The sequence below is a fragment of the Zychaea mexicana genome (assembly GCF_025766255.1).
Source record: "Zychaea mexicana strain RSA 1403 chromosome Unknown BDB00scaffold_56, whole genome shotgun sequence".
Lineage (NCBI taxonomy): Eukaryota > Fungi > Mucoromycota > Mucoromycetes > Mucorales > Lichtheimiaceae > Zychaea > Zychaea mexicana.
This window is the reverse complement of record NW_026516719.1, coordinates 228694-252269: the sequence shown is the minus strand read 5'-3', so window position 1 is coordinate 252269 and position 23576 is coordinate 228694. Positions and strand designations below refer to the sequence as shown.

General features: G+C 42.1%; 7 protein-coding genes across 7 annotated transcripts; 4 read left to right on the top strand and 3 right to left on the bottom strand.

Moving 5' to 3' along the window:
• Positions 1 to 1516: 1516 nt before the first annotated feature.
• On the bottom strand, positions 1517 to 2451 carry BDB00DRAFT_832231 (uncharacterized protein). Its single transcript, XM_053124191.1, has 2 exons — positions 2305 to 2451; positions 1517 to 2225 (listed from the first exon to the last, which is right to left on the bottom strand). The coding sequence occupies exons 1-2, from the start codon at positions 2411 to 2413 to the stop codon at positions 1810 to 1812; spliced, it is 525 nt and encodes a 174-aa protein (XP_052977891.1). The 5' UTR covers positions 2414 to 2451; the 3' UTR covers positions 1517 to 1809.
• Positions 2452 to 7415: 4964 nt separating this feature from the next.
• On the bottom strand, positions 7416 to 7949 carry BDB00DRAFT_832229 (uncharacterized protein). The gene has a single exon (XM_053124190.1). The coding sequence runs from the start codon at positions 7847 to 7849 to the stop codon at positions 7661 to 7663; it is 189 nt and encodes a 62-aa protein (XP_052977890.1). The 5' UTR covers positions 7850 to 7949; the 3' UTR covers positions 7416 to 7660.
• A 113-nt stretch (positions 7950 to 8062) lies between these two features.
• On the top strand, positions 8063 to 9088 carry BDB00DRAFT_766832 (uncharacterized protein; the record flags this gene model as incomplete). The annotated part of the gene is made up of 2 exons (XM_053119621.1): positions 8063 to 8506; positions 8612 to 9088. 2 exons carry the CDS (start codon positions 8063 to 8065, stop codon positions 9086 to 9088), a joined length of 921 nt encoding a protein of 306 aa, XP_052977889.1.
• An 894-nt stretch (positions 9089 to 9982) lies between these two features.
• Positions 9983 to 13557, top strand: BDB00DRAFT_832215 (Sec1-like protein). The gene is made up of 13 exons (XM_053124189.1): positions 9983 to 10248; positions 10359 to 10478; positions 10650 to 10808; positions 10879 to 10980; positions 11069 to 11178; positions 11276 to 11446; positions 11515 to 11843; positions 11908 to 12004; positions 12089 to 12172; positions 12240 to 12328; positions 12396 to 12672; positions 12739 to 12909; positions 12968 to 13557. The coding sequence occupies exons 1-13, from the start codon at positions 10218 to 10220 to the stop codon at positions 13394 to 13396; spliced, it is 2169 nt and encodes a 722-aa protein (XP_052977888.1). The 5' UTR covers positions 9983 to 10217; the 3' UTR covers positions 13397 to 13557.
• On the top strand, positions 13558 to 14763 carry BDB00DRAFT_832210 (V-ATPase proteolipid subunit C-like domain-containing protein). The gene is made up of 7 exons (XM_053124188.1): positions 13558 to 13749; positions 13827 to 13839; positions 13916 to 13998; positions 14070 to 14145; positions 14236 to 14266; positions 14341 to 14425; positions 14510 to 14763. The coding sequence occupies exons 1-7, from the start codon at positions 13684 to 13686 to the stop codon at positions 14645 to 14647; spliced, it is 492 nt and encodes a 163-aa protein (XP_052977887.1). The 5' UTR covers positions 13558 to 13683; the 3' UTR covers positions 14648 to 14763.
• On the bottom strand, positions 14764 to 19504 carry BDB00DRAFT_978122 (P-loop containing nucleoside triphosphate hydrolase protein). The gene is made up of 17 exons (XM_053129947.1): positions 19330 to 19504; positions 19049 to 19241; positions 18710 to 18982; positions 17516 to 18645; positions 17286 to 17435; positions 17121 to 17222; positions 16959 to 17048; positions 16837 to 16893; positions 16674 to 16769; positions 16484 to 16598; positions 16210 to 16419; positions 16056 to 16142; positions 15845 to 15979; positions 15602 to 15762; positions 15265 to 15525; positions 15130 to 15199; positions 14764 to 15068 (listed from the first exon to the last, which is right to left on the bottom strand). Exons 1-17 carry the CDS (start codon positions 19441 to 19443, stop codon positions 14863 to 14865), a joined length of 3450 nt encoding a protein of 1149 aa, XP_052977886.1. The 5' UTR covers positions 19444 to 19504; the 3' UTR covers positions 14764 to 14862.
• On the top strand, positions 19505 to 23331 carry BDB00DRAFT_832208 (BRO1-like domain-containing protein). Its single transcript, XM_053124187.1, has 5 exons — positions 19505 to 19883; positions 19983 to 21207; positions 21323 to 21730; positions 21811 to 22112; positions 22192 to 23331. The coding sequence occupies exons 1-5, from the start codon at positions 19603 to 19605 to the stop codon at positions 23141 to 23143; spliced, it is 3168 nt and encodes a 1055-aa protein (XP_052977885.1). The 5' UTR covers positions 19505 to 19602; the 3' UTR covers positions 23144 to 23331.
• Positions 23332 to 23576: the final 245 nt, after the last annotated feature.

Sequence of the window (23576 nt, the reverse complement as noted above, 5' to 3'; positions counted from 1 at the left end):
ACATGCATATACAACACATCCGTTGATCTAATCTTTTCCACATAAATTTCCGCAGTTTGACAGGTAATTTAAGCTTGCATAACGCAGTTGAAGTTCCCATATCTGTCTTTGTCACTTATGGACTGAGAACACTGAATGTTTACTCTTACAGACGTTATGTTTTCGTGAAAGGATAACATTACGACTATGGTTCTTCCTTCAAGTCCTGAATATCTTTGATATGGAATACAAGTGGTTTGCGTTCCCACGATGACTTGCTTTTGACCTCTTTTCTCACACGATCATTTATATTATCGCCGTTTCTCTATCTCGAGCCAAGAAATTCTTAGCATCTGCGATAAGAAAGCCTCCGCCTACCGTGCTTCACTGAGCGTCGATTCAATGCTAAGTTATTAAATATTAAACGACTTAAAGAAGGTAATTCTACATAATCACATATAAGGGCGATGCCATTTACCAAAGGAATGAATGTGGTTATAAATCCAACTTCCGTTCTCTCAATCAGCTATCCAGAATGAATACGCGAGACATTTTGATCGACTCAGGTCTCTTTGCGTCTGTGTATATCGTAGTTATTAATATACCTTATATTCAAGGCGAATTTCTCGATTTAAGACCATGTCGTACTGTAATACATAAATACTCAGAATCTATATAAAGCCGGCAACAGTGTTATCTGAATACTGTCAATGAAATCGAAATGTCGAATGATGACTCTATTTACGTCAAATGGTATATGTATAAACTATATGTAGATGGATAGAGTCTAGTTTTCCTCCTCTGCTTTTCCAGACATAGTTAGGCTAAACGTGTAGTAAACCATAGTAGTCGGTGCTGTGGTGTGCGCCGTTGCTGTTAGAGCAAGAGATGCTAAAACACGCTTTTCCACGTTCTTTCAGGTACTTGATTATCCTCCGCAACTGCTAATTTTTCAATACGACAGCAGTGTGCAAGTGCAAAAGAAGCTAATAAACCAGAAAGTTGCCCCGCACATTGCAAACACAGCACTAGTTTTAATTAACATAAGATAATAATGAACTACCAAGTTGCATGGACTTGAATCTCGGTCAAGTGCGATGGCAAAATAAAGAAAGTGAGTGAGCGTGGTGCAACAGCAATGTAACAGTTACTTCCTGTTTGAGTTGGTAATGAAGAAGCATTTATGCGATGATGATGGATACCCGGGCGGCGATCAAGTCTAACTGGGTGTAAGGAAGTCCAGCCTTCACTTTTGGGTGTAACATTTACGTGTCGAACACAAGGTCCCAGAAAATTGTAATGATTTCAATACCTTTAGACATGTATGGTTACTATCCAATCCATAACAAACAAGTGCATAATGCTTTCTTGATTCCACGTCATTCTCCAGTCGTCGTCGTTACTGGATGCATCGGTGACATACCGTAAACGTGATACAAACCTAGACCATTCTGGGTTAATAATAGCTTTCAATTCACAGCGCATCATCTTCGTACAACCATCAGCATAGTTGCCAATCATGTTAAAGACTGAAATGGCCTGATATTGAGTGAAACACACAGAGTTTGTCTAAATTATAGTCATATTGTCACGAAAAAAGCAAGAACTTTGATCTCACCAACATACCGATAATGACATAAATCCAACTATATAGTTATGTATTTTGAGATGTAGCAATAGTGAATAATAAAAGTAAGAGCAAGTATTGAGGGGGAATACAGGATGAGTGGTGTGTTTGTTTCAAAAGTACAGTGTTGCTAAATGTAAAATGAAAGAGAACTACATTAGGTGTAATTTGTGGGCTGCAATGTGTGTACAAAGGTAGTAAGTTTAGAAAGCAAGGGCGGCGACGACGGCAACAGCAGAAAGACCCAAAGCAGAGGCCTTGAGTTGACCAGCAGCATTTTCATCATCAGCATTTTCAGCATCAGCATTTTCTTCGCCAGCTTCAGGGGAGGTCTCGGCATCACCTGAGGCGCTGGCTTCAGCACCAGGTTCGCCAGATTCAGCAGCAGAACCAGAAGCAGCAGGAGACTCACTGGGAGCATCGGTAGGAGCAGGAGAAGGGTCAGATTCAGCAGCAGAACCAGAGGGGGTAGAGCCGGAGGGATCAGTGGCGCCAGCAGAAGAGCCGGCGTCAGCAGCAGCAGATGATTCCTGGCCAACACCGGGCCAGCCCTGGACGCATTGTTCGTAGCACTGAGTGTTGTTCTCGCATGCTGTTACGCAGTCGTTGGTACCGGTGACTATATATAATCGTTAAAAACCCAAGTTCTTTTGTATCTTTGCCATATAGCTAGGTACAATATTATATGAGAAACATACCACAAGTGGAAATACACTCGGTGTCGCTGGGATCACAGTTGCAACCAGGGGTTTGAGCAGAGACGAAGCCAACAGCGAGGGCAGAGAGGAAAACGTAAGAGAATTTCATAATGGTGGTATATTGATGGTTATATGAATGAAGTAAATGCTATTAGTAGAAAAATCTGTAAAAGAGGCAAAACATGGGGCCTTTATATATGGGGAGACTGTCATCAATAGCAACGACAGAAGCTGACTTTGATTTCGTGTTTATAGAGTTCTCATTGCCATTTGCAGTATCGCGTCGAATCGTATTTGGATTAGTAGAATTCTTTTGGATCGATTCTTTATATTGCGTGTTTTGGATGGTTTCATGCACCCAATATTGTCATTTACTTTAGTTTTGTGAACCGGGTAACTCGTTCACGATTTTCTGTCAATTGCTAATATAGCACAGGGTTTCCACTGTACAGAATTAGACCGAACAATGACTATAGCAGTAGCGGCAGAAAAATAAAAGAAGGAGATTGAATACCGCGCACTGCACTGCCGCTTAGAAGAAAGAAGGAATAACGTGGTCGTATACCTATTTTTAGGTGGTTTCCAATTTTATGTGCAGAAACTGGATTGTCATCAGCAAAGTAAATGTTATTTGTGTATCGAGCAAGGTTCGCAACATCGGAAGAACGGGGGCCTCAACCATGGAACCCAAGGAAATTATTTCATCTTGTGGTGCTTTTCGGAAGTTCGGATTACTAAGAAGGGGAGAAAAGGGAGCACATGATGTCCAATGATGAAGTACTATACTGCTATTAATGAATACCGCAACCATATCATGACATTTTGTTCCCACAGTCGATCTGTTTTGAAATAAAAACATCGTGATGGATTTTCTCAGTAACATTATTACGTCGTATTGCCATCACTTTGGGTGGTTGCCAGGTAACAATCTGACAACAATAATGACGATGGTATTAGTCTAGTGGCACTTGTGCACAGATCCTGCTCAATCAGTGCTGTAGTATGTGTCATAAGTATCAAAGCACCTTTGTCTAGGCTGAAACTTTACTCTTGACAAGTACAGAGAAACAAGCAAGTGCTACGCAACCATCCATTTCCGGAGCTGTACCTAACTACAGTATCCTCATCATGCATCGAGTATCGTTATATAAGGTATTACCGCTATGACTCTTGCATTTTTGGCTCGTCTTGGGGGTATTTATCGTCTATACTAAACAGTTGCTGTTGACTCGACCTTTACAACAGACAAAATGCGACTTATTGAGCTCACAGTATCTCACAGGCTTTTTACACATAAGGAATGACGTAGGATCCATTTATACCTGGTTTTTTTTTTTTTTCAAAAAAACATCTTTAATAAAGGCTGAATGTGTTTACATATTGATTATTAAAGTTCGGACAGGGTGTTTTCCGTTCTTTATTGTCGATATTGGCAACCCATGAATGGTTTTAGTTATTCAGCATGGAGACACTATATTTACCGAGGACGCTTCTGAGGTGAATATGCGTTATTGCATCTATTTTTAAGATAATGGTGTACTTTCATCTGTTACGGTTACATGTAAAATCTGTTCATCTTTACTGTGTTGTAAACGCATTGTACAGAATATGATTGCATTAGAATTTTGGGAACTGTCACATCAAATAGTTCAAGGTCGATCACAAACCATGCAAGATAAATCACGCTTGTTCTTTAATCATAAAATTCTATATCTAGGATACAATTTTGCGTTCATTCATGTTGAACCAAACAAGAACGTGGTGGAATGTGCAACGCTACGCTATTACGTTTGCCAAGGAGTTCTGCTGTGTCTTCTTAGCAAAAACGCTCAAGCAGATATGGATTAAAGGAGAACGTTTTTTGAAAATTGTGTGTATATCTCACATTCGACGTTAAGAAGCTTTCTTCCCCTTATGAAAGAATATGTTGTTTGCTCAAAACATGACGGGCTGATTATCGTGAATCTGCAAAGTCCCCAATTTCTTATCTTTACATATTAATAGATGGTAAAATCCAAAGTTGCCGAAAGTATTTACAGCTAAAAGCATTTGTTGATCCCTGTTGTTTAGCTCTGATGAGCTATGGAGATGCTGAGGATCGAGAATTTACAGATTTGGCATTTTAAAAATGAAAGGAAGCAGAATGGGAGTGGAACCCCTTTCTCCTTACAAAAAATAAGAATTGTTTGTTCTATGATTCTGGAACAATATGCAGTGGATCTTTGTTTTATTTCAGGATGCTCAGGGTACCCGTTTTATTTTGCTGGACCCTCTTTGGCCTCTGACATGACTATTCATACATAACCAGCCCTTTAAATGCCCTTGGAAGGTGCTACCTTATCAAAAAAAAAAACTTCATAATGATGCTAGAACCTGAAAATCCCCTCAATCGAAGAGGAGTCAACAGTTCGATCGATGATGTCCCGAGTTTACAACATATCAGACCTTACATCATAATGTTTCTACCGGTTGAAAATACAATACTTCATATCAATATACTATCCATCAATACGATTGAGCAAATGTAGACGTCCGCCAAAAACATTAGCGGACAAGTAGCTTTCTTTTGGTAGTGTATACAATACGCCGACGGTGTGGTGCATATCGTTTTTTTCTTGCTCAGTGCCACTAGGTCGGCTCTGGCCAAATTTAATACACATGACAGGCCACAAGGAATCTAGAGCCGTATCAATGAGATAGTTTTTTATCCAACTGAGCCTTCTTTAATCTGTCTGATAGAGTGTAATATATTATCACTTCTATTGTCATACCTTGATAAGCATCACGATGGCATGATCTACACGATTAGAAATATACCAGCAGTAATGAGAGCAAAAATGTAAGGAGAAACTCTTTATCGTATTCAGTTGTCTCGTATTTAATCGAGGTAGAATTGTTTTATTAAAACAGGGCATGATACAAATTAAGTATTATCGCTTAGCATTTGAAAAAAAGTAAGGAGTAAAGGAAGAAAAAACGGTTACCCGGATCAAAATGGTTTTGAGACGCGACTGCAGTTGATCGTCGAGCAAAGAGCAAGAACAGAAGAAACAGTTAAAGATGGCATCCCTGGAGAACGTGCGGGTAAGCTGTGCATCTCAACCCTTAAAGTCGAAGAACTAAAACGCAATAAACAACGGCAGGTGCATATAAGCTTTTTTCTAAATAATGGTAGCAACATGGCAGGGAGAAGAGGAGGAGTGTCCAAATATCCAATGTCTCTTGATCCTCCATGTACTTGCATGTACCTCCTGTTGCTATCCTTACAACATGGCACATATACACCAGACAAACAATGGAATCAGCATCGTTCTTGGTCATTGCCATGGATCGTTTTCCTGTACCAATTATCATTATATAAGTTTTTCCTCACCGTGACAAACATTTGCATACACGTGTAAAGATTGGACTTTCTTATGATTCTTAGTACTAGCCTGACATTATTTTTGGACCTTTTATGCAATATCATTATATCGTTGCTTGAGCTGACCAATTCTGATCAGATCGTTTGAATACTAGCAACTTTACTATTGCTATTGTCGAAATTTTCATGATACAAGCAGCAAAGTTAACGTGCAATAATATAATCAAGTTATAAAAAGAATGGCTGTGTACGCTAAACGTGTGTTTTTGGAGTTGTGTATAGTCCACGGGATGCTATCAATGAAGAGACTTCTCAACACAGTCTTGTCTTATGGAATGAGTAGATAGCAAGGTTAGTTCGCATACTAAAAGTTGTCAAATTATTTAATTGGTTTGCATAATGCAGGGCTAACTTACCCAATTGTTGTTTGGTTGTAAAAGGCCGCTTTGAGGCATCAGCGAAAGTATATGCTCCTGCAAATAATACTTAGCACATCTCTTCTACAGTACTCTTTCGCTACTACTGGGCATACCTAAAGTGTAGCCTTCGTGAAAAGGTATTCTTGACTGTGCTCCTTCGCCCCCATAAGATTCTTTGTCTTTCTATAAAACGCCCAAATTATTATTACGCACTGCTAAACCTAGTTTGCACACTTGACGGCATGTGTGGCATGAAGTTATAGAATTTGTATTGTTATAAAACGAGCGTAAAAAGGCACTAATAATAATTCTTTCACCGGTCTCTAAATACTGGCAGCAACTCCGGGTGTACATATCCCTGCAACATGAGTCAAGACATCGACATGCATAAGAAAAAGGCAAGTGACGATGCTAAATAATACTTGAAAAATTATAATATGGAAGACTGGTTGACCTGCGCCATGAGCATGCGATTGTTGCCAAATATTATGTGTAGAGTAGCTGTACATACTGTTTTGCTGCGGAACTCTTTTACTTTGATAAAATTAACATTAATATTATACATGCATGTTCAAAATCAAAGAGGCATTATTCCAATAACTTAGATGCCCTTTAATAATGCGAGTATAGAGGGAAAAGGGTTACTCTGTGCTTTGTTGCAATTACGGAAAACAATATAATAGTATATACAGTGAATCGTTACGGTTGACAAATTATAGAGTGAGACGGGTTCTTAGCACCCTGACATATCGCTGGACCTGGACAGCACTAAAGTTTTCCTTGTTCCTGGAAACCAAACCGCACGTATAAAGGGCAACTGAAGTATAAACCATAGGGAGTACACAAAAAAATGGCTCCTACATAATGTTCTATTCGGAGTCGTTGAGAATCCTGCACAAAATAAAAAGCTGTACCATTACCAAATGAATACATCATGTAAGGAGAGACACATCCATGCGAGAACCCAGGGTAACACGAGCTACTTAATGACAAACGTTGAGCAATGAGTGTACGCTGAAAGAGTGCGAATCTTTGCGAGCTGTCTCACACGGGGCATTGTTATTGTTATCGAAAAGGGAACAATATGATTATACAACAAAAGCCGAATTCTAACAGGGAAAGGATAAAATACTTTATGTGTACCATTACGAATACCAGTGTCTATTTGTCATGAGCTGAAGCTTCCATTTCCATTGGGTATTGTCGCACGGCCTGTCGCCTGATTTGAGCTCTTATTCCCAGCGTGATCGATGTGGAAAACCTTAACTCATGAAATTAAGAACTCATTATGTCCTATATACATTCACTATACCGTCCCAGTGTCTCTCCTTCGTTTAAATAAGTGCATACACAAAATAATACGGCGCATTGAAATAGGAGGATGGCTTCATTGATATAAAAGCTATATAAAGCGAGCCCCTAGTTTCAGCGTGTCAGGCGATGCCCATTAAACATTTTCTTTTATCGAATGGATATAGCGGATCTACTCATATCCCAGCCCAAAGACTTATTAAGCTCAAAGCCGAGCTTTCATGATGACAGAAGCGTTACCACAACCGTTTCCGATGACGAGTTAATGTCTATATGGCGCAGCAACCTCAGCAGCCATGGTTTCCGAATGAACCCTCCAGCTGGTAGCAGTAGCAAATTGACAGACGCCATGCTCGGCTTGACATCCTGTTCCGGCAACACGTACATAAGGGAAACGCCCATTCATATCAAAGTAATTGGCCGCCATATGAATGGCTCGTTCCGATGTCATATTGGTATGGGGAAGGCCTCACGCCCGATACAATCCGTCGAACTAAGCCAGCACATGCGTTTGATCGCAGTGTTTTTCAGGCCCGAGAAAATCAAGAGCAACCGTGTCGCACCAACGTTTATTCTCTTTCCGACATGGCTGCTCCACCTCTTTCGCTATACGCAGCACAATGGAACATCGGGCCGAACCGATGTCAGATTCCTAGACAACGAAATGCTTGCAAAAGAAGACCATATTTACCGGCTCAACCACGTAATCAATACCCTCTTTCGATTCAACTTGCACGCGATCGATACGGTCAAACTACGCACTGCAATCGAGCTCGCTAACTATTTATTCGATGTCGCGGGATTGGATCAAGTACGCTTACCACGGCCCGACAGCAGCAACCACAAGCAACCGGACCTGTATGTTCTGCTAATGAATCTCCTCAACTCGACGCGGCCGCCAAAGTCGAAACCTGTCTGCCACAACTGTAACACCAAACCAGCATCTCGCCGTAAACTGTGCGTCGCTTGCTATCGTTACCAACTCAAACACGGCGAGCCTCGGCCCCTTCGTCTCATCATTGCAAGCAGACACAGCTGTCGCGTATCACCACCATCACCCCAGCCACCATCATCGGTATCTTCCCCAGCGTCATTGCTACTAAGAAATGTCGCTAGTATGACAACTGAGGTAACTGATCACAGTGAGCACTATAGCATTGGCGGCTATCCACATAAAGAAGGATGGTATGGACACCAACACGACACTGTTAAGCAAACGCATGTAAAAGCACACAAGTCTTGTGCCAACTGTGGAATACAGCATACACATCAATGGTATCGAAATCTATGTGGCTCGGGGCACTGGTGTGAGACCTGCAAGAGCTATTACTTACGACACAATCGAGTGCGTCCGCCACAACTGTTCGTCAAAGCCGCTAAGCGCAAAGTAAACGTTCGCGCGCTCGTCGATTGGTCGTCCTCCGCCCTTCCCTCGCCGTCGACAGGGTCGGAAAAGTTGTCACCCGAGTTGGTTTCCTCGCCAATCCACTCGCCGGCATCGTCAAGCGGCCAAGCAACGCCAGTGCAGACGCATCTCCAATATGCAACAACAACAGTAGCAGCAACAGCAGCATCAACATCGTCATTCAGCAGTTCCAGTAGTAACAATATCGTTGTGTACTATCATCAGCTTCACAATCCTCACTTTCTGATTGCGTCAAGCAGCAAAGATATAGAGCCACGTTCTTAAAGATGTCGTACGATCATCGCCAATTTAAGGATGAATAGCTCGAAAAATATGATATGCTCTTTATACTTATTACACTTTCATTTCTTTGCCCCAGTTTTCATACAATACCTATACTATAACCCCTTAGAAGCACTCATATAGACACTTACAGTACTGCCCTACATACTTTAAATTTAAAATGCACTTTATGCTCGTAGTCTTAGTATATAACAACTTGTATGCTTTCATTTTCCGTTCTCTGCTTTATGTAAACAAATTTAATGAGTCTGCTGGGTTTACGACCCAGGTTTTCTCGAGCTCTTTTTTCCTTTTTGAAAAACACGCGAAGGGTGAGTGATCATTACATTGCAATGATAAAATGCATATACTTACTGTTACAGAAAAGTCATAGCCATGCTTTTACGAACGATTGCAAAGACAACCACGCGCGCAAACATTCGCGGGTACGCTACTGCGTCATCGTCCGGAGGCGGATCATTCTACTATCGCTACGGTACACCTCTTGTCAAATGCACCGTTTTGGCTTCTGCAACCACCATGGCATACCAGCTTCTATGGCAGCATTTAGAATACGAAGAATACCGAGGCGACGCTGAAAAGCATATTACGCAATTGGAAAACAGAATAAAATCGTTAGAGGAGAGTGGCAAGAAGGTTCCCACTGCTTAGAATGTACGCTGAAGGATGTATTTTTCTGTCTCCCTTTTACTCCTAAGGGAATTGGTCATGTTTTGATGCTATGTCGATGGTTATCGCATGCAATAGCTATGTACGTTTTTGCATTTTTTTTGTATGCCAAGTTTTTTTGGCAAAGGATTACAAAAGCAGATGTAGGGCAAGCGCCTCCTTTTATGGATTGAAAATTCATATCTAGCGGTGACCAAAAAGAGAGCACTAAGCGCGTGTTCTTTTTGCTTCCAACTCATATTGCAAAGAAAAACGTACGTTAAGAACGAAGCTTTTTTTTGCTATTGCAATTCTTCAGCCGTACCAATCTGTCCTCAGCTGAACCATTAACGTAGTACTTTTCCAGTCAATTAGCGAACTATAATATTCCTGCTACGACAATTCTTTGTGTTTGGATCCAGCTTGCGTTAATTACGGCTCATCGCTTTAAATATCTTCCATCATGACAGGCATAAATGAGATTATGCAAAAACGTGAATATCCACTCCTTTTGTTTTTAAGATTCATCGTCGCATAGGACGTTGTAATAAATGGGATTTAGAACGGGCACCTTGGAACGTTACTCACATTATTTCTTATTTAGGCTTAATGGATAGCATTAAGGCGGTACCTGGAAAATGGAAAATCGTAGTTGTTGACTCCAAAAGCACGCGCATATTGACGGCTGCGTGTAAAATGTATGATATCCTCGAAGAAAATGTGAGTAACAAATTATAGTGGATTGTTTAAGGTGGACAGTATCAATTATGTGTTCGTTTTTTATATTAATGCTTTCTCTGTGGAGGTTTTCAGGTGACATGTAAGTAATTTGCGAACCGCCTGTCTTTACCTAGACGAAACAATGAAAAGTCATAGTCGGTTAACCAGAACGATACAGTGGTTGAAAATATCGAAAAACAGCGGCAGCCTTATCCGACCCTGGATGCTGTGTACTTTTTAACGCCCTGTCGAGAATCGGTGCTTCGTCTGGCAGATGACTTTACAGGCCCCAATGGACCAATGTACAAGGCGGCGCACATCCATTTCACCAGCGGTAACACAATTGGTTATTTGTGCTGCCACACAACAGCAATTGACAGGTCAAACTTTTCTTAAATATCTAGGACTGGAAGATCAATTATTCACAGAATTGAACAAGAAGTTTAAAGCGGCAGGTGCTTCTGAGTACATCCAGAGTCTAAAGGAAATGTACGTTGATTTTATGGGTAATGTACTGATTTTGATTCTTCTATCTGCATATTCGAATGATGCGTCAAAAAAGTAATGTTTAAGTCACTAACAAGAAACTTGCAGTCAAGGAATCCTCGGTATTTACTGTCGATCCACTTTCGAGTTATATATCCATCTATGGAAGTGATCCATATGCAAAACCGGATCAGGCTTTGAAAATGATTGCTAAACAGGTAAGCACAAGTAAGATGTGTTTGTGATGGAGTTAGAAAGAAAAAGTCACCGTGGACATCGACAAATTTATTAAATTACTAATATATATAACAATAGCTTTTATCTGTATGCGCGACACTTGGTGAAGATCCAATAATTCGTTATCAAGTGACCGAAAACGATAATCCAGACGACCGACGACCACGAGCACCACCAGCTACGAGACAATTAGCAAATATACTGCAAAACGAAATAGATGATTTTTGCAGACTGAACAGAAACTTCCCGGTACGAACCAACTTTCTACCAAGTACTTGATTCAAGGCGAGCTTACATGTCAGAAAATTTTTATTTAGCCTCCACGAAACCCACCACAACCACGTGCAACCCTACTTATTGTCGATCGCAGTCTTGACGTGAACGCACAATTACTGCATGAATTTACCTATCAGGCAATGATTAACGATCTACTGCCTGTAGAAGATACCGAAAACGGCACTGGCATAAAATACTCTTATTCTTTCAACCAAAACGATGGATCCATAGGCACACAGGAGGTGTTTTTGGATGAGGATGACACGGTTTACAAATCAATTCGCCATTTGCATATCGCCGAATGTACCGACCGCTTGATTGAGGAGTTTAACAAATTCCTTGAGGAGAATAAAACTGCTGTCCAGAGCGGGTAAATTTGTGTTTTGTTTATACTTGAGAGAACTGTACTGAGGCTGGCCTATTTTTATCATTAGTGATCGTTCTGCTCCACCAAAGGACTCAGCAAAGAGCTTAAAGGACATGAAGGAAATGCTTGGAAACCTACCTCAGTTTCAAGACATGAAAGCAAAGGTATATATGAGCATGCCAGACTACACTTTATGAAGAAAGAGCAAGCAGAATCAAAATCTGACAGCTTCTGTGCTTATTTCATAGTATTCTGCGCATTTGAGTATCGCACAAGAGTGTCTTTCTATCTTTGAAAAACACAAGCTGAACTCTGTGGGAAATCTAGAGCAGGTAGGACAAACTGGAAAAATAAACAAAAGTCAAGCATTGGTTATTAACTTGAGCTGGGATGGAGTAGAACATTGCTACCGGGGAGACACCCGATGGCGAAACACCAAAGACTGTCGTTTTAGATATGGTTCCTCTGCTAGACGATCCTTATGTCAGGTAAATGAGACGATAACGGTATGACTTGCAAGCTACACAGGTGCACGTCCACTTACTATTAATGTAGCCCGGCAGATAAAGCGCGTCTTTTAATGCTATACATTGTCTCCAAGGAAAACGGCATCTTTGAGGATGACAAACACAAGCTGCTTGAGCATGCAAAGTTAAAAGGAGAGTTCCGCGATGCAGTGAACAATCTACCATCTCTGGGTGTACAGGTGACAAAGCAACGTCGTAAGGGCGGTGAAAAGTCTCTTCGTAAGAAGAAGGAGCGTAAGCGATCACAGGATGAGACGCCTTACGAATTATCTCGCTATGTTCCTCAACTTAAAAAAGTCATGGATGTAGGTTTACATATGCACATGCCACAGCAAGCGCTATCAAAAGCTAAAGGTTTCTTCTATTTCTAGGCACAATTGTCGAACACATTGGAACCTGCCCATTTTGCATACACTCGGCAGTCTGATATGGATCCTTCAGACGACGGTGGCGCACCATCGGGCAACCCAGGTATACCGCAAAGTGGCGTGTCTTTGCGCACCACAAAACCCACCTGGAGCAAAAAGCCCACTTCTGTTCCCGTAAGTCTATTGAATATGTGCGGCTAAACCAGAATAAGGCTGAAATCATGTTGCATAGGGTGGAGGACAATCTCGCTCATCCGGTGCCAAATTGATCGTATTTGTACTGGGAAGTTTATCTTACTCAGAGATTCGTTCTGCGTATGAAGTAGCAGCCATGTATAATCGGGACGTATACATTGGTACCACAGACGTGATGCGTCCTGCCAAATTCGTCGAGGAAACGGGCCAGCTGCGCTTACCACCGCCATCCATCAAGTCTCTTATTCCACCTTACGTTCCTCCATCACCACCTGCAAGCAAAGCTTCATCCCTACTGTCGCATATGCCCCACATTAACAACAGCTCAAGCTCACATCTCAGCTTAAGTAACTTGAGCATCCGTAGTGGTGGAGCTAGTGGTACAAGCTCAACGCCAGACAGCAAGAACGTAGACGAAAAGGCAGACAAGAAAAAGAAGAAGGGCTTGAAGAAGCTTTTTGGCTAAGAATTATCTCTCCCTAGAATCTCTATTCCTTTTTTTTTGAATATTAAACAATCCATTTACCAACTATGAATAATTGTGCCTATGATATCAGTATTGGTGATTATAACTCTGTTATCACAGCTTTAAACGTGCAGAACAATTATAGCATAGCCGCTCAAAGACATCGTTTCAAAAGTGACTACAACTCCGCATGGCCCGGCGGCGTTTTGCCCTTAATCGTTTTGCGTTTCAAGGCTTCTTCTCAACGCACCACACTCCCCCCTTCCTTCATCGAACAAAACACACCCATGGATCCAGCCGTATACTGTCCAACCTACGCACCATTTTTCGGCTTTGCCGGCGTCTTTTCCGCTGTACGTAGCAACTCATGAAGAACTGTTTTCTTGGTGGATTACATGCTAACCAATTTAACTGACGCGCGTTATTATAGATGGCATTCAGCTGTACGTTTTTATCCTTCACTTACGAATTAACTTGACAATTTAAACATTCTTGGCTAATTGGTTTAACAAACTGTAGCATTAGGAGCTGCATACGGTACATCGAGAGCTGGCATTGGTATTGCTGGTATCGGCCCCTTCCGTCCTGAACTCGTCATGAAGGTATACTTTTTCTTCGGCAGAACGCAGTAATATTTATGGATATCCTGTATTAAACATTACGGTATCTATAGTCTTTGATTCCTGTTGTCATGAGTGGTATTATTGCTGTTTACGGTCTCGTCGTGGCTGTCTTGCTTGTCGGTCAGAGTAAGTTCAAGCTCCCTTTTGTTTTACATGCGTTGTCATGGAAGCCGTTGTCGGTCGTTCTTTAACACTTCATTTTTATATCCATCTTAGTGTCACCAACCTCCGGCTACTCTTTGTTCTCGTAAGTCACGACCTTAGTAGCTTCTTTCTTAATGGGAATGCGAACAGAGCATCTCATGTCTACTGTTATTTTAGCGGATTTGTTGCACTTGGTGCAGGACTAGCTGTCGGCGTTGGCGGTCTAGCTGCCGGATATGCCATTGGCATTGTCGGCGACTATGTATGTCTAATTTTCTTTTTACAGTCAAGGAGACAAAAAGAAAGATATATGACAACCGGATTAACCAACAAATTTGATATATAGTGTGTTCGTGGATATGCGCGTGAAACTCGATTATTCGTTGCCATGGTGCTTATTCTGATTTTCGCCGAAGTTTTAGGTCTTTACGGTCTGATTGTTGCCCTGATCTTGAACGCAAAATCCGACAATACAGTGTGTTAAACAAGAGTTGTACATATACCTGATATGCATTGTACAGGTCGAAATTCTTTCTACATCTTTTCTTTTCTGATATTAGCATATGCAAATTAAAGATTGCCAAAAGATTCGATACCGTTCTTATGATTATACTTCTGTCTAATATGATGTATAGATGCTGTAAGTTTTAGACACATGTAGTAGTAGGAGTCGAGAGTTGGAGAGAGTGTGTTGCTGAACTAGGATGGGCTATGACAATTTGGAAGATGATTGAGTATATCATTATGGGTAAAAGAAAAGGTCGAATCGCAGTGAGGGCAGTGCCAATACATTTTGATATTTGCTGGAATAGCCTCTTCTTCTACTGGAACGCTGGAGGCGCATGAAGGTGCATCCAGAGTGTTATAGTATAGATTTGGCGTGATACGTATGCCTTCACGGATAACTATAACAGAAACCAAATGTCAGTGATAAGAAAAGAGTCCCTTTTATCTGGGTACACTTACCATCCCGTGAATTCCATGCCCTTGGTAAGTTGGACTCGGTCTTTTCAGTCGGCTTTGTATACTTTGGATACTACACATATACACGGAGCATGTCAGATTGGATTTGCTTATGCGAAAGGTGATAGTGGATCTTACCATGTTAATGAGTTCAGAAGGTTTAGCTACTCTAAAATCAGCCGATATGGCTGTTTCCATGGCAATTGCTAGTTGATCTGCCAGTGAATCCACTTGTGCTTGAAACGCAGACTCTACTGCCGGTGTCCACATATCGACTTTGCTTTTTCCCTTGCATTTTGATTTCTCTTGCTCCACTATGATCTTTTTAATGGTCTTTGGCATATCTTCACGGGCTGATGGGGTGATAATAATCTCCTCAATATCGCTTTCAGGTACTTGCTAAGTATGAGGCGGTTATTTAGTGTTAATGTCATATGTACTTATAATATATAACTACTATCAATAATATTAGTACCTCCCCCAAACCACGACTGATTCGTCGGTTCAATAAGTAGAGCCACGTTTCTCGTAGTTTGTACGCTAAATAAAGCACATGTTCGGCCACAGCAGTTGTCCTAAATTTGGCCATGTAGTATGTGTCAAATACAAGCACGCTGCAGTCTGCGTTTGTGTCGACTAGTTTTTTTAAACATTGTAAGTATATGATGTATATGTCGTCTACTGATCACCTTTTTCAAACAATATATAAAATACATACTTGTTTTTGAAAATAAAAGAAGAGTATGAATACCAGGAACTCTGGTTAAACCCAGTAGATACGGCTTATTGGTTTCCAACAACTGTAAGTAACATAGGAGTTGGTGCTGCATTGATTGCTCCACAGCAAGATCATCTATATAAAAAGAGTTGTCATAATAATGAGCACGAGGAAAATATGAAAACGGCTTCAAAAAAGATGGCGAACTAACCTTTTCGTACATTGTCACCAATTCCCTGTACCCAGTCTGGGTGTGCGGAAATTACACTAGTTGGATGGATTGATATAAACTTCTTGACTGTTGAAAAGCTATACGAGTTAGGATTTCGTCCATCATTCGTGTGCTTTCCTTTAGCAGATATTACCTGGCGTATGAAAGACAATTTCATTGCTTTTGCGGTAAGGGTTGTGCTCGTCGCCAATTGCAAGTTGAGGATATAATGCCGAGCAGATTATGAGCTTAATCAAATTAATATCACGTTTGCTCAGCGTGGCCGCTCTTGACATCAGATTTTTAACATTATTTGCCATCGTAAATTCCAGGTCTCGTATATCCGAGGTATTGTGTCCCTCCGCTATTAGTTGTGCTTCGTTAGCAATTGATTACAGGTTTCAATGCAAAAGAAAAAGACTACTCACCTTGCCAATCTTCTTGTTCTTCATATTCCATTGTAAGTATGCGTCGACGTTTGCTTGATCGTTCTTCGTATTTCTCTCGTTTCAGCTGATCGCGTTTTCTAGATCGTTGCTCTCTCTAATAACAGCATTAAGTTAATTTTTCCAGTTGATGTATAAGCGTAATATAATTTTTAAGTAGAACAGTCGTTACTTCTTCTTCAGAATTCTCTTGCTCTTTAAGATGCTGCAGAAGACCAGGCTGAAAATCGTTCAAGACCTTCTCGAACTGGCGCCTCATTTTTGCAATCTATCGTGAAGCAAATCAAATTTAATGCTTTAATATTCATACTCTCGGTGAAGACTAAAGGTTATACCTCATACAAGCGATGCTCTTCAATGCCATGTCTTCGACACCAGTTTCTTGAAGATGTCTTTTATATATATAATATCAGTATATTGAGATAGAAACATTTCTCGCAAAAGAAAGAGCTATTACCTTACGGTCACTTTTAGCATTGAGCCACTGTTGCCAAAGATTCACCAGTGTAATCGGGTCTCCGTGTTCCGAATCTAGTTTTCTTCGATTCTGCAAGCGTAATATGTAATCATCTTCGTCAATGACATGCTAACTAGTGGACTGGTATAGTACTGCTCTCACCCGAAGTATATCGGAGTGGACGTCAGGTGATAAACGTGTAAAGGGAGATTGTACGCTCATGCTAGCCGCGATAGTAATAATTGGATCTACGAGGTTAAAGACCTTTGGAAAAGTCAAAAATGAGTACCACAAGTATATAACGTGCTCCGATTATTGTGATATTACCGTTGCCATTAACAGCATCTTGCCAATGATAGCGTCCACTGGAAGGTTTGCTAGCACAGTTCCTAACCCCAAAATTCTCTCAGTGCTATCTACAGCACCCAAATTTTGGAGAAAATTCATGGATGCATTAACAGCGTCGATAGATGGGGCCTGTTTTATGGTTAGTGTATCAAGTTTTGTTAATTCTTCATGTGATCGTCAATTCTAGTAAATAAAATACAAGCACACACCTCAACATAATCAAATACTCGTGGATCGCCCAGTTCAAAGGCTTTAATCTGCAACAACAGCGGTTCCAGGGGAGCACGTTGAATTTCCGGCACAGCAAAGTCGTTGAAATGTTCAAACTCGTTTTGCGAGTACAAACGAAAGCACTCGCCTGGTCCCGTCCGACCACTGCGTCCAGCCCGCTGTGTAGCGCTTGCCTTTGATATCCAAAACTCGGACAGTTTGCTCATATTCGAATTTGCATCATGGCTTAGTTCCTTGACCTTGCCAGAATCAATCACGAAGCGGATCCCATCAATTGTCAAACTGGTCTCGGCGATATTGGAGCTGATGATGCACTTGCGAACACCTTCCGGTGGGGTATCAAATACCTTATCCTGCTCATCCACCGCCAGCGTTGAATGCAGCATCAAGATAATCCAATTTTTACTGTGTTCACCATATTGTTTGAGCTCGTCTGCCAATGTAGATATTTCGTTGATTCCAGACATAAAGATCAATAAATCACCGCGCTCGGCGACAGGGACAGACTGATCAATATATTCTAGTACTTTCAAATACGGCCCAGCATCGATTCGCTCAGACCGACTTGGAACAGATTCTTTAACAGTGGCTGTTTGTCGTCGATGATATGCGGCATCGTTAACCAAGTTTTTGTCATCTTGTCCTTCTTTCCAATAATGTGTCTTGACTGTGTACATGCGACCGGGTACGTTGAGTGTTGGTGCGTCGAAATACTGAGCAAAAAGCTCAGCGTTGATGGTAGCACTCATAAGTACGACGTGCAAGTCTTGTCGTACGGCCAATAATCGTTTTAACAAAGCAAGCAGAAAGTCGCCCATCATGTGTCGTTCGTGCACTTCGTCGACAATAATCACATCGTACATGGATAGTAAGGGATCCATTGCATATTGTCGTAGCAGTAGACCTTCTGTCAAAAACAAGATTCGCGTGCGTTTCGTCTGTGTGCCTTCAAATCGCACCTGGTAGGCAATTTGTGATCCAAATTCGTTTAATGTTTCGTAACTGACACGTCTTGCTAGTGACGAGCATGCAATTCTTCGTGGTTGTGTGCATGCAATTTTGTGATATCCTGCTTGCATTAGGATTTGAGGCACTTGGGTACTTTTACCTATGGCAGCCAGTTATTAGCATCGAGCTACCACGTTGAATTCACGATAGAATAAAGTATTCACCACATCCGGTATCGCCTGCAACTAGCAAGACTCGATGTTCTGCTAGTGTGCGCAGTATGGCATTGGAGTATGCAGTGATTGGCAGCTCGGCTTTATAGGCTGCAAGTTTTTCTTTCAATTGGGCCGTCTTTTTTCTTTGAAAATCCTGGAACAAGATCAAAGCATGTCGAAGCAATTCGCCCTCACGTCGCAGCATTTCATACTTCTTTGACGACGACGATAGAGAAGATGGATTGTCCGCCTGTAGACTTTCCTTCAGTTTAAGATAAAACGCTATACTCAAAGTGTTATTATATGTTTCTTTCATTTTCATTCACTATCAGTTGTAAGATTTATTACCTTCAAACTCAAAATAGATGGGCGATCCTCGAGGCATCATCCAAGCAGCCAGTCCTTTTCGTTTTCGAGAAAAGAATATTTCGTCTGTTTCTTCGCTCCAAGTTCTTTTTTCAAGCTCCAGCTTGCCACGATTAGCTTTGATATATTCTTGAGCCTCTTTAATCGCACGCGATCTAGCTACAGGATCGCGTAACTGCAAGTTTCGTTATTAGCTGATTCTGTTCTTTACATAAGCCGATCAGATAGATCCCTCTGTTTATTCTTTTAAAAGTATAGCGTACAATGTTACTTAGATTCCAAGATTTTGCTTTAAACGCGGCTTCATTTTTTATCAGTGTTCCATCAATGTCATAACGTTCTTCTGGAATGTGTTCCTGGCGTCGCCTTCGACTCATGGTAGGGATATAAAAAAACTAGTGCATAGTGAGGAGCCTACTGCTCTTTTGGGATCGTCGTTGTCCCAATTTGGGAAAGCTTCCCTCATCGGAAAAAAACGAACGGGCTTCGCCCAAAGTTTATGCCAAGCGCTTCTATACCCCCCAAGAAACCACATAATGTCGCAATCACAAATACCTTTTCTAAGCGTACCATTTAAACGCACCACTGACGTCGATTGGACCTTCCCGTTAAAGTCTTATATCGCTCACGTTTACCAAGAAGATCCTGAAAAGTATAGCGAAGAAGCTTATACGCTCAACCGTCTTCGCCAAGACACGCGTGGTGCAGGCAAGGATCTCACGGGAAGAGATTTACTTTACCGGTATTTCGGTCAGTTGGAGCTTTTAGACCTACGATTTCCTGTCGATGAACGCAATGTCAAAGTTCTCTTCAACTGGTAAGAAGTTAATACGGACGGGAGAAAAAGAAAGAGAAGCGGTTGTCCTTTGCAGCTTTCGTTTAAGGCGCTCAACGACTCTTTTCTCTTGATTGCTAGGTACGACGCTTTTGACGGCCGAGCGATAGCACAATACTCGCTGGCATACGAGAAAGCAAGCATCCTATTCAATATCGGGGCAACACTGTCTTCTATTGCAGCGGCACAAAACCGTGCGGAAGCGGATGGCCGGAAAAAGACCTTCAATTACTTCCAAGCTGCCGCTGGCGTTTTCCAGTACATCAATGACAATTTCTTGCACGCACCGTCACAAGATCTGAGCCGCGAAACCGTCAAGATGTTGTCAGAACTGATGTTGGCACAGGCTCACGAATGTTTTTTGGAAAGCAGCATACGCGAAAAAAAACGAGATGGATTGGTAGCCAAGCTAGCTAGTCATGCCGTATGGGTGTACGGCAACTTGATCGATGCGATGCAAGATGCAGTGGGTCGCGGTGTTGGTATCGAAAAGGCTTGGATCACTCTATGTCAGGTCAAGCACAAATACTATCAAGCACTCACACAGCAACACAAGGCTGCTTTTTGCGAGTCTGAAAAGCAGTTTGGTGAGCAGGTTGCACGGTTACAAGTGTCAGAATCTGCCGCTAAGGAAGCCAGTGGCAAGCTAGCAACAAACCTCATCCATCAAATCCAATCCAGCAACCATGCCAATGGCACCATTTCTGCCGACGGCGGTTCAGTCCTTCAGGAACTCGCCAAATCGCTCGCAGCGACGTCCAAGGAAAAGTGCACGTCAGCCACGCGTGATAACGACATGATCTATCACGACAACGTGCCCCAAGAATCCATCCTGACTCCCAGCGATCGGTTGAAAGCGGTCAAGCCAATCCCAATGTCGGAACTTTACGGCCAGAACGATATTGGTAAAGTGATTGGGCCTGATATCTTTGCATCTTTAGTCCCTCTGAGCGTCCACGAAAGCGCATCCTTGTACTCGGAAGAAAAGGCCAAGTTGTTGCGTACAGAATCCGAGCGATGTGAACTGGCTGAAGCGGAACTCAAGACGTCATTGGAATACATGAATCTTCCAGCCTCCCTGGAAAAGTTCAGGAAACAGGAAGACCAGTCGCTGGATGAGTTGATGACGCCGTCCAAGGAGGTTCGGCAATGGGCTGAGGATATTGCGATAGAAGAATCGGCAGATCGCACGTCTATTCGGGAGATAATCCAGACGTTGGAAGGATTTAAGCGACACGCGACGCAAAAGCTGGATGAGGCAACTCTTAGTCTCGACCAGGAGATGCACGAATGCGAAAAGATGCGGGTAACACAACCTTATCACATAATCTTGGGTAATTCTTCTGTTTCGTATGCTCAAATCCCTCCTTCTTTCCACCTCCCCTCTGCACTTCTCTTCTCCTCCTTTATATTCATTGTAGGTTAAGTATGGTGAATTGTGGACACAGCAGCCTTCTTCCCAAATTGCAGGGGATTTTCGACGCGATATCAAGAATCATCGCCAGACACTTGAACAAGCAAACATTTCGGACAGTGAGATCGTACAACGTCTTGACAAGGTTTCCAAGGACATCGATATCCTGAAGAAGGGGAGCAAGAGCTCAGATTTGGAAAGGGCATTTACGGAAACTGCGTCTGCTGTTCTGGACCAGGGTTCCCAGAATGCAGACACACAGAGCTTGCTTGATTTGGACATGACCCCTGACAATGGTAGTGGTAACAGCAACAGTAATATGAAGTCGAAACTGAACAGTGTCGAATCCGCTCTCGAAAAACTGCGCAACATTGAAAGCGAACGAAAGGAAACTTTCCAGGATTTGCGACAAAGGGTAAATTACTAAAGATCTAATATTGGGTGTACAGGTGCTAAATAAGACGCTAAATACGTATATGTTCTTCCTTGATACAGTCCATGGATGATGATATTTCAAATGTTCTAATTCTGAACAAAAAGACGTCGAACGTTGAGCAGCAAATATTTACAGCAGAATTAGAGAAATACAATCCACATCAGCAAAGAATATCTGCAACTATCCAACAGCAGAAACAAGCAATCCGCGAGCTCGCGGACGCGTTTAAAGCACTGGTGGAGGATAAAGATGCCGAAAAGTTACAAAAGCGCTATGGCCAAGTTGATCAACGACGACAGACGGTTATTACCCGTTTTAACAACGCCAGAACGCAGTATTTCGAGGTCCGCGAGGATCTCAAGTAAGTAACTTTATCTCTTTTTAGTTGAAATGCCTGAAGATTGTTAGTAGATTCATGTATAACTCACTTTCAATAACAGTAAAGGCATTCAGTTTTACTCAAATGCATCGGACGTAATTGACTCACTTTGTCAAAATGTGAAACGGTTTGTGCAAGAACGGGACCAAGAGCGGAAGCAACTCGCGGAAAAGCTAGACACTGAACGAAGTGTGCGAGAGCAGGAAATGTTGAAACAAAAAATCGAGAGCTACAATCCATCTGCGCCGAGTATGCAGCCTGTCGATTCCACGGACGGTATGGCGAATTTGACGAATCAAGCACGATTTATGTCACTAAACAGCTCAACTGGGTCAACAACAACTTCTAATGCTCCACCAACGTTTGCAACCGCATACTCGCCCTATGGACAGCCTTCTTCGATTACTGGATCGCAGCAGTATCCACAACCCCCTCTAGGAATGCCTCTGCAACAACAACAACAGCAGCAGCAACAGCCCAGTATGCCACCACCGCCTACACCATATCAACAGCAGCCGCAACCATATAGTACCCCATCACCTTATGTATCCCATCAACAACAGCAGCCCCCAATGTTACCCCCAAAGCCACCTCAACAGCACCACCATGTACCATCGGCACCCATGTCATATTCTCAACCACAACAACAATACCCGTATGCTGCACCAAATCCAACGCCGGAGCAGCTGCAACAGCAGCAACCCTATAGACCTCCTAACCCTAATGAGAGCTACTATAGGAGCGCACCACAGCAACCCTATGCATACCAAGCCTCAGGAAGCGCTACTGCGACAGCCCCTCCAGCTCCTCTGAACCAGAGCCCTTGTGGTCAGCCGCAACCACCACCCTTACAACAGTCCTTTCAACCGCAGCCACCCGGCGGACAGCAACCTTACTACGCAACAGGGCAACAACAACATCATCATCATCAGCAGCAGCAGCATCAACAACAACCGCCACTACCAAACCCATATTGGCAGCAACAAAACAGCGGTGGATCATTGTTGGATTAGCAAGTTAACTGTATAAATATATACTTCGTATCAGAAGACGACCAGTAAAGCAGCCTAGTATCACTCACAATAAAAAAATAGCTTGGTATATTCATGCCCGAGTTTACTCTTTATTTCAATCATTTTCCGCTATTTTAAAGTTAACGGATGACATGTACCAAGCTCTTTTTGCTTCTACTTCTCAAGCCAAAAAAAAACTGCACTGTCTGCAAGGGATGCAAGTGAATCTAAAGTGCTGGATGCTTGTACTTCTACTTTTGCCGCTAGCTATCATCCTTATCAGCAAAGACTTTTGAGGCAATCAAGATTCAGGGCAGTAGCTCGTGTTAAAATCCCTGGAGAAAACCTTGTCACCACACGCACAGATAATTTTGTTACTCAAATCGCACATCACAGGCACAAAAACAGGATGAAAGACATGTCATATTACAGC